This window comes from Lithobates pipiens, unplaced genomic scaffold, assembly GCF_037356315.1.
Source record: "Lithobates pipiens isolate NorthernLeopardFrog02 unplaced genomic scaffold, aLitPip1_a1.2 Scaffold_10, whole genome shotgun sequence".
NCBI classification, from domain to species: domain Eukaryota; kingdom Metazoa; phylum Chordata; class Amphibia; order Anura; family Ranidae; genus Lithobates; species Lithobates pipiens.
The window spans coordinates 239,524,780-239,535,256 of NW_027507686.1; the positions used below are offsets into that span (position 1 = coordinate 239,524,780).

Below are 10,477 nucleotides of genomic sequence, written 5' to 3' on the forward strand. Positions count from 1 at the left end.
AAATCAAGAGACGATTTAACGCGGGCACGGCCCCAGTGTGAAAGGGGTCTCGGAGTCAGTGTAGGCACAGGAGCTCTGGAGTCACTGGAGACATTAAGGTCGATGAAGTCCATAACAGCATCATCCCCAAGAAGTGTTCCCACCCTCTTTTATGTGTTTTTCCCAGCAGAGGGCAGTACTTCCCCAAAAAGCCCGGGAAAACCTGCCAGCAGTGTTAACCCTTACCTCTCAGCATGGCAAAAAAAAACACAGAGTATAACAAATTTAAATAATACTACACAAGCCAACATGTATTAACTTGGAAGCAATTTAGAAGTTTAATAAAACATAGCACTTTACATCTGCCTGATTACAGGCATGTCCATAAAAATAGAGGATATAAACTTCTCTACCAAAGTTGAAAACTTGGCCAAAGGGACCAGTCACATCGTTTGTTTTATTTTTGCCAGGAGTGCAAGATAAACCTTGATTGGTCCCTTCATATTGGTACCTACAGGTGTCAACAGATAACTACATGTACATTTATATTGGGTGATAGATACTTAAAACTAAAACCAACATGGGACCTACAGACTGACATTTCTATAAGTTTTGGGTACAGGGACACTTTTGACTGCATAACATCAAATTTTTAATATATATATATATTTTTTAAAATGTTTAATATTGCAGCAGTTTTTGTATCTCAATCTTTGTTCTCCTCTCTCTCAGATGAATGTTTATAAATGCACGGAGCCGGTCCAGCCCCAGGCAAAGCTCCGCTTCCCTCACGTCATCTCCTCCAAGCAGACATCTCCGGAGATCGTTAATTGCAAGGGTCGCTCTTTGAAGGCAGCGGGAAGCGATGAGATGGATGCAAATGAGGATGCAGAAAACCCGACACTGACAACTATTTCAGGAGCGCTGATATCAGGTAAAGATCAACAAGGGCCCTTAAACTTGAATTCCATGCAAAAAAAGAACTTCCATCTATATACAGTATACAATGGAGCTATGTTTTCTCACACCAAACTCAAATGTTACCTTGTAAAAGTAGTAGTGGCATCATCACTGTTCTGTACATAGCATGAGCAGACAGTAGAGTTGTGGGAGGGGCCCAGGAGGCTCCACCCACTACAGGCTGCCTGCAAAAAAACTACAGGAGGGGGCGGAGATAGTGTTGCCACCTTTTCTTCAAGTCAAACACTTTAGCGGAGCACAGCAATTTTTTTTTTTTACAGTATAAACTATACATATATTTTGCGATTAAATAACATTTCTAATCATATAAAGTTAATCACAAGAGCCCGCCTTTACATCAGAGTCCGCAGAGTTCTCCTTTTATTTCTGAATCCACAGAGTTCTCCTTTTGAATCTGAATCCGCAGAGTTCTCCTTTTACATCTGAATCCGCAGAGTTCCCCTTTTACATCTGAATCCGCAGAGTTCCCCTTTTACATCTGAATCCGCAGAGTTCCCCTTTTACATCTGAATCCGCAGAGTTCCCCTTTTACATCTGAATCCGCAGAGTTCCCCTTTTACATCTGAATCCGCAGAGTTCCCCTTTTACATCTGAATCCGCAGAGTTCCCCTTTTACATCTGAATCCGCAGAGTTCCCCTTTTACATCTGAATACTGTGGCAGCAGGCAGGTAAAGTCACCTGGTTGTATCCAGGATGGGACATATGTGTGCCCTAGATTCAGGCTTTATGCAGACTTGTACAACTAGAGGGGAAGAGTTAATGAGCCCAGCTGAAGTAAATGGGCTCATTAAGACCTCTACAAAAAACCCCAGCATGCTTAGGGAGATGTTCCATCCTGGAACCAGTTTTGTGTTGTATAGACTGGGGAGTGTAATATCTGTTCTGTGCGGTGAGTTAACGCCTGTGTGGCAAACCTTTACAACAGAGGCAGGGACTGGTACAGCACAAGGCTGCACCCAGTTGTTAGACAGGGAATCTAAGTGTGTAGTTAGAGGTCAAGCTGACCAGGATTTATTTTCATGTTTTATTTTTTGTTTGGCTGTTATATGTATCACTGCATGTAGCATAAATAAACCGGATCTTTTGTTTTTTTGCACCTACAACGCTGTCTGCTGTGCCTGATTTTGTGTTGTGAACCCATCCAGGGGGTCACACACACCCGCTGCCGAGCTAACCCCTCACAGTTGGTGGAGAATTTTGGCAGTTTTTATTTTTTATTTTTATTTTTTAAGGCCAGCATGGAGGAGATACTGAGACAGGTGGCTCTAGCAAATGCAAATCAGCAGCAAACAAATGCGGGTTTACAAAGGAGCCTTGCAGCTCAACAGCAGAGTCTGGAAGCTCAGCAGAAGGCTCACCAGCAGAGTCTGGAAGCTCAGCAGAAAGCTCACCAGCAGAGTCTGGAAGCTCAGCAACAAGCCCAGCAGCAGACAAATGCAAATCAGCAGCAGACAAATGCAACTTTGCAGCAGAGTTTGGAAGCTCAGCAACAAGCCCAGCAGCGATCTGAAGCCCGCTTCATAGACCTGTTGCAGAAGCAAGAGCAGAGTTTTCAACAGCAAATAGAGACATTGATACAGCAACGTCCGCAGACCAATGAAGCAAGTGGTTACAATAATACCGCATCCTTTGGTGTGAGCCGTTTACTGACAAAAATGACTGGAGAGGATGATCCGGAGGTGTTTTTGACCACATTTGAAAGGACTGCTGAAAGGGAAAAGTGGCCTAAGGAGCAATGGGCTGGACTGGTGCCCCTATAGACCAGGAAGATGACCAGAATTCCTCTGGGAGTGGTGAGGACTCTCCTGAATTTCCCTTGTCGGTATTGGCGGGGGAAACTCGAGAAACTGGGGAGGAGCCAACATCTTCAGATGAAAACATGCCGTCTGTGGAGTTTTCAGATCTTGAGGTTCACAGGGAAAATTTTGCCACAGAACAGTTAAAAGATCCCACCCTAATAAAGGCACGGGAAAATGTGGTGAAAATAGATGGCGAGTTAGTGAACCCAGATAAGACTTGCACTTATCCTTACTTCACTGTGGAAAGGGACCTGCTGTATCGAGTGGCTCAAAGGGCAGAAGAAACCATTGAGCAACTTGTAGTGCCCAAACCTTACAGGAAGTTGGTGTTAGAATTGGCCCATGGGCACATTCTGGGAGGTCATCTGGGGGCCGAGAAAACCAGAGAGAGGGTACTGCAGAGATTCTATTGGCCTGGGGTCATGAAGGAAACAGAAAATTATTGTTCCTCCTGCCCTGTGTGTCAGAAGTCGGCACCTATGCCACATTTCCGTAACCCGCTGGTACCTCTTCCTATCATTGAGGTCCCCTTTGAGAGGATCGCAATGGATTTGGTAGGTCCGATAATGAAGTCTGCTAGGGGGCATCAGTACATTTTGGTTATATTGGACTATGCCACCCGTTATCCGGAAGCAATTCCTCTCCGAAATACCTCGGCCAAAACCATAGCCAAAGAGCTATCTCTTGTTTTTAGCCGCGTGGGTATTTGTAAGGAACTGCTTACGGACCAAGGTACACCCTTTATGTCCCGGGTTATGAAAGAACTATGCAAGTTGTACAAAGTGAAGCAATTGCGTACATCTGTGTATCACCCCCAAACAGATGGGTTGGTTGAAAGATTCAACAAAACCCTTAAACAAATGTTAAAGAAGGTGGTGGATAGAGATGGAAAGAATTGGGACTGTCTAATACCCTATCTGATGTTTGCCATTAGGGAGGTACCCCAATCCTCTACGGGTTTCTCACCCTTCGAGTTGCTCTATGGGAGACACCCCAGAGGGCTGCTGGATATTGCCAAGGAAACTTGGGAAAATGAGAGTTCTCCTCACAGGAGCGTGATTGAGCATGTCGCCCTGATGCAAGATAGAATTGCACAGGTAATGCCAATCGTAAAGGAACATTTGACCCAAGCGCAGTTAGCACAGCAGAGAGTGTACAACCGTGGGGCCAAGACCCGTACTTTTTCCCCGGGGGATAGGGTCTTGGTGCTAGTCCCTACGGTTGAAAGCAAATTTCTGGCCAAATGGCAAGGTCCATACGAAGTAATTGAAAAAATTAGTGAGGTGAACTACAGGGTTAGACAGCCAGGAAGGCGAAAGCCGGAGCAGATCTATCACGTCAATCTGCTGAAAGCCTGGAGGGATAGGGAATCCCTAGTCGCAGAGACTTTGTCACAAGCACAGCCTGATTACTTAGTTCCTGAGGTTGGAATAGCAGACACCTTATCGAAAGCCCAACAACAGGAGGTTAAAGAGTTTGTACTTCGCAACAAAGAGATTTTCTCTGAGCTGCCGGGACAAACATCTGGCGTAGAGCATGACATTATCACCCCGCCAGGAGAAAGGGTAAAACTAAAACCTTATAGAATACCAGAGGCCCGACGGGAGGCAATACGTGGGGAGGTTCAAAGGATGCTGGAATTGGGTGTGATAGAGGAGTCCCAGAGTGACTGGTCCAGTCCTATCGTACTAGTGCCCAAACCTGATGGGAGCTGGCGGTTTTGTAACGATTTTCGACAATTGAATAAAGTTACAAAATTTGACACCTACCCCATGCCGCGTATAGATGAGTTGATTGACCGGCTGGGAACAGCCCGATATATGACAACTCTTGATCTCACCAAAGGGTATTGGCAAATTCCCCTGGCCAAGTCAGCCAAGGAGAAAACTGCGTTTGTAACCCCAGATGGGGCATTCCAATATAAGAGAATGCAGTTTGGGTTACAGAATGCACCGGCAACATTCCAACGGAAAATGGATACGATTCTGAGGCCCCATCAGAAATATGCTGCAGCTTATCTGGATGATGTGATTATCCATAGCACAGACTGGGTCTCACATTTGCCAAAAGTACAAGCAGTCCTAGACTCTATCCGGGAAGCTGGGTTTACGGCCAATCCAAAGAAGTGTACCATTGGACAGGAGGAGGCCAAATATCTTGGGTACACTATTGGGAGGGGGGTGATAAAACCCCAAGTCAATAAAGTCGAGGCCATACAGAGTTGGCCACGTCCCAACAGCAAGAAACAGGTACGAGCCTTTCTGGGAATCGCTGGCTATTATCGACGATTCATTCCCCATTTTGCTTCTCAGGCTGTGCCCCTCACCAACCTGACAAAAGGGAAAGAGTCGGTCATGGTTAAATGGTCCCCAGAGGCTGAAGAAGCATTTCAGTCCTTAAAAACAGCCTTATGTAGCCAGCCAGTGTTGTACTCACCAGACTTCTCTAAGGACTTTGTGGTACAAACTGATGCATCAGACGTTGGGTTAGGAGCAGTGTTATCCCAGGTCTGGAACGGGGAAGAGCACCCAGTCATTTACCTCAGCAGGAAGTTGAAGTCCCATGAGGTAAATTACGCCACGATTGAGAAGGAATGTTTAGCAGTGAAGTGGGCTCTAGATTCCCTTCGGTACTATCTGCTAGGTAGGCACTTTGACCTGGTGACTGATCACGCTCCTTTAAAGTGGATGGCTCAGAACAAGGAGACCAATAGAAGGGTAAATAGGTGGTTCCTGGCCCTACAGGAATTTAACTTTACAGTTAAGCATCGCCCTGGTGTTAAAATGGGGAATGTGGATGCTTTGTCTCGGATACATGTGTGTCTGACTGCTTGTGTTACAACCCCAAGGTTGAAACAAGAGGGGGGGGTATGTGGCAGCAGGCAGGTAAAGTCACCTGGTTGTATCCAGGATGGGAAATATGTGTGCCCTAGATTCAGGCTTTATGCAGACTTGTACAACTAGAGGGGAAGAGTTAATGAGCCCAGCTGAAGTAAATGGGCTCATTAAGACCTCTACAAAAAACCCCAGCATGCTTAGGGAGATGCTCCATCCTGGAACCAGTTTTGTGTTGTATAGACTGGGGAGTGTAATATCTGTTCTGTGCGGTGAGTTAACGCCTGTGTGGCAAACCTTTACAACAGAGGCAGGGACTGGTACAGCACAAGGCTGCACCCAGTTGTTAGACAGGGAATCTAAGTGTGTAATTAGAGGTCAAGCTGACCAGGATTTATTTTCATGTTTTATTTTTTGTTTGGCTGTTATATGTATCACTGCATGTAGCAGAAATAAACCGGATCTTTTGTTTTTTTGCACCTACAACGCTGTCTGCTGTGCCTGATTTTGTGTTGTGAACCCATCCAGGGGGTCACACACACCCGCTGCCGAGCTAACCCCTCACAATACTCAGAGTTCCCCTTTTACATCTGAATCCGCAGAGTTCCCCTTTTACATCTGAATCCGCAGAGTTCCCCTTTTACATTTGAATCCGCAGAGTTCCCCTTTTACATTTGAATCCGCAGAGTTCCCCTTTTACATTTGAATCCGCAGAGTTCCCCTTTTACATCTGAATCCGCAGAGTTCCCCTTTTACATCTGAATCCACAGAGTTCCCCTTTTACATCTGAATCCGCAGAGTTCCGAAGGACATGCAGAGTCTTTGACCACTTCACCAGTCCAGCATACCTCCCTCCCAGTAACAGAATGGAGTCCCGCACATAGCACAGACCTCCTGTGTGCTCTTTAACTCTTTCCTTCCCACACCTAGTGATCAGGTCTTGGATCTCCGTAATGCTAGTCTGCTCCTGGTGACTGGAGGAGACAGACCGCTAGGGAGGGAGTCAGAGCACTAACCCCCCCACTATCAGAGGACCTGTCACCTAACCAGGTACCACACTAAACCACTGGTTACTGTTCTTCTTTCCGGTTACCCATGGCATCTACCTCCTCTTCCTAGCCTTTCAAGTTAACCTTTTGTAGTGGCGTTACTTATACCCTATAGTGCTTTTACAGACCCAGGTTCTTAGGAATACGCCAAGACCCAACATGCACCCCTTAGGAATAATTTCAGACCAGGCTCAAAGCAGTTGAAACAACTTTACTGTAGACTCGGCATAACAGATGCAACAGGGTACAACATCCTTTCCCTAATTAACACTAATTGCGGCTGCCCCAGCATACCTGCACAGCTAACGTTCTTGTGGGTGAAGTTTATATTTGTCAGATCCAGAGTGGAAGTGTCCATAATTAGGGTGTCCTGACGAGTCGGTTTTCCTGGAGTGGACCACAGGTCTCAGCAACCTTCTGCTTCAACAGTTTTCGTTCCCGCTCTCTCGGGATCTGAACATCTCTCCTTTTATTTTACACAGGATGGGAAGCTGGATCCCAAAAAGCCTGTAAACTTGCCCAGAGAAGACAGCACAACATTAAACTGATTGTAAAGTCTTGTTTAAAAAAAATAAATAAAATAACAAACATATTATACTTACCTCCTCTGTGTAGTTGGTTTTGCACAGAGCAGCCCAGATCCTCCTCTTCTCGGAGCCCCATTTTCTGCTCCTGGACTCTCCCTCCTACTGAGTGCCCCCACAGCATGCAGCTTCCTATGGGGGCACCCGAGCCGAGTCACAGCCCGTGTGTTCATTCAGACACAGACCCCTGACCCGGCCCCGCCCCCCGCTCTCCCCTGATTGGCTGGCTGACTGACTTTGATTGATCACTGCGGGAGCCAATGGCGCCGCTGCTGTGTCTCAGCCAATCAGGAGGAGTCTCCCGAACAACTTAGACATTTGTGGACATCGCTGGAGAGAGATTGGGCTCAGGTAAGTATTGGGGTGCTGGGGAGGCTGCTACACAAAGTTTTTTTTTTTATCTTGATGCATTCTACGCATTCTATGCATCTCAGCTGCTTGGGTAGCTGAGCTGGCTAGCTAACTACAGTAGGCAACCTGTCTACAAGCGGTGGGAGGGGGAATAGTCCTTTCCGAGTGCTATAAAAGTGATTAGGGGGCTGTAAAACTACTCGGATAACTTTTACCTGACTGCCAATCGTTGGTTATCCTGGTATTAACCACTTTCTGTGGTTAACTTTAAGAAAAAAAAAATAGTTTTGGACAGTGTGGAAGAGATAAAACATGTCAGGATTTTACTGCTCCGGAAAATTATTTCATTTGAATGGGCTGGCCTACATGCGACATTTACTCAAGGAAGTGCTAAAACCTTTTTGTAATTTGCATCGCACTACGATGCACGGCAGTAAGTTACGATGCACTGTGGTGCAATTCAGCGCATGAGTGTTGGCTGGTGCGTTTGGAATGCCATCAGTGGCGTAACTAGAACCTTCAGGGCCCCGATGCAAGAAACCATGAAGGACCCCCCTGAACCCCAGCCAGGGCCCTTCCCTCTGAGTCCGGCGGTGGAACTCCAGGGCATGGTCACAGGTATGACCTTTGTGAGCCCTGTAGATCCACCACTGGCATCAGTATTTTTTTTTTTAGGTGCCCCATTGGTGGACTGTCCCTAGGCAGGATGGGGCCCCTGTCCCCAGAAGAGATGAGGTCCTTTTCTCCAGGGCAGATAAAGTTACTGCCCCCAGGTGAGAAGGGGTCCCTGTCCCCAGGGGGAGATGAAGGGGGTATGTAAAAGTGTGTGGGGGATGGGGTCCTCTCACTCACCATGACCAAGCCGCACTCATCCATGTTGGCCTGGGCTCCATCCAGTGTGCTGGACGGGCAATCAGCATATCTCCCAGAAAGACCTTTCATCATCTGTGTATGACGGGGGAGGAGGGGGGCTGGCAGACCAGCCTGCAGTGTCCTCCGGGGGGCTCTCATAGGGCTGCACTGCATCTGTGTGCCTAAAGTTTGTTTACCCGGGAGAAGTATGCAGTGCAGTGTGGGCCGGACTCGGGGGGGGGGGGGGGGGCGGGACTCTGGCTGGGGAGAACAGACATCGGACTGAGTGGCAATGCATGGAGCAGGAGAGGGGTACTCTGAGGAGCCGGCTGAGGACACAGGCCATGCGGGGAATGCACAACTAAAGAGCAGCCAGTGCGATAGTCGAGCATGGCGCTCTGCTAGTCACCCTTCACCTCCAGCCACCCGTGTGCATGGTGCACTGGTACCCCTAGCTGCCTATGCTGCTGCCGGCCATATGTAGAGGGGGCTGCATGGGCCCCCTGAATTACAGGGCCCGGTTGCGGTCGCAACTGCTGCACCCCCTATAGTTACGCCCCTGAATGCCATTAAGAATAAATGGAACCACAGTGAACCTGCCAGAACATTGGGCGTTGCATAAGTGTGAATGAGGACTAAAGATAATATAACTTCATTGGATATACATTGTATCCAAATATAAAGGCAAAAGGTTCCAGGACTCCTGTTTGAGTTGAATTTTTGTTTGCGGCAGAATGCATTTCGAAAGGATACTCAGACAAGGATTTTCCTTGTTTACTATACTGATAATTTACACTGAAGTTTCTTTTATGTTCACTTTAATACAACAAGACAAGTGCACAGTGTTGTTTTCATGCACTATAATCCAATGTTCTACAGCAAAAAAAAAAGATCAACCGGCCTAAGGCTACCTATCATCACTATTACAGTATGTACTGTACACGGCAGGGATCACAGCAGGTTGGCTGGATGTATTTGATTGTTTTTTATGAGCAAAAGCTGGTTGAAAGTGATTGAAACTGCTAGGAAATTGCCTATGGGTATGGCCAGTACGTATGGTGAGTACTTACATCATCATCATTAAATAGGAGCTACAGTCTCCTATCCAAAATTGTCATAAAGCAGCCTTGCGATTCTTGTAACTTGCAGCATCTAATGTGGATATTCCTACTGTATACCAATCCACACAGTATGTTCCTGTAAAATCTTTCATTATATATTTCCCCTGGGTATTCTGTCAGTGGCCATTGCAGATATGGGCACCTGAAGCCCACTCTTATGTATTTCTGCAATTTCTTCTCCCTGATGCTCTTACCCACGTCCTGGCCTCTGGGTAGGGATCTCCTGTCTCCGGGGTGGAGCTCTCAGCTACCGTTAGGCCCTTGATTATAAAAGATGTGCATCCCTGCCCACTCACTCTGCTGGTCTCCGGTAAGACCTGAGAAAGTTTAAGTGGGGGCGGTCCATTATGGGCGCTGCCCCCTCTATCCACGCCACCTCCTATATGGTTAATGGATAGATTTGTGCATATGAATCTATCCACTGCCACAGCAGCCACCCCCATTCATGTGTCTGGCCCCTTTCAGTGCACATGAGGGGTGTTTTTTTTTAAGCACCTGATTACAGCCATAGGCTCTAATAGGCTTCAAAATAGGGTGGACTCGGAGTCAAGAGCATTCCGCTCGGAGCCCACCCAGGAGTGTTAGAAATGCAAATGAATATTCACTTTTCTAACACTGAATCGCCTCTCCGCCAATCAGGAGGCACGGGTCTGATACCCGTTTCCTGATTGGCTGAAAGGTCAGGCGATCCTATTGGATGCCTAGGACGAGGGCAGGAGACGCACGGCAGAAGCCGACATGATCTCAGAAGAGAAGAGGACACAGACGCTGGCAGATGCCTGTCGCAGCCGATCCCTGCCGTTGTGTGCCTGCCGGTCCCCGTCACTGTGTGCCTGCTGGTCCCCATCGCTGTGTGCCCGCCGGTCCCCACCGCTGTGTGGCCACCAATCCCCGTCGATGTGTGCCTGCCGATCCCCACCGCTGAT

The 10,477-nt window shown here is 47.4% G+C and overlaps 1 protein-coding gene across 1 annotated transcript in view; it reads left to right on the forward strand.

The window, feature by feature from the left end:
• Nucleotides 1-10,477, forward strand: part of SYT13 (synaptotagmin 13) — a 73,580-nt gene that overhangs the window by 35,975 nt on the left and 27,128 nt on the right. Inside the window, exon 2 of the mRNA XM_077463251.1 lies at nucleotides 712-913. Coding sequence (XP_077319377.1) covers nucleotides 712-913 — 202 coding nt within the window. The remainder of the gene's footprint in view (nucleotides 1-711; nucleotides 914-10,477) is intronic.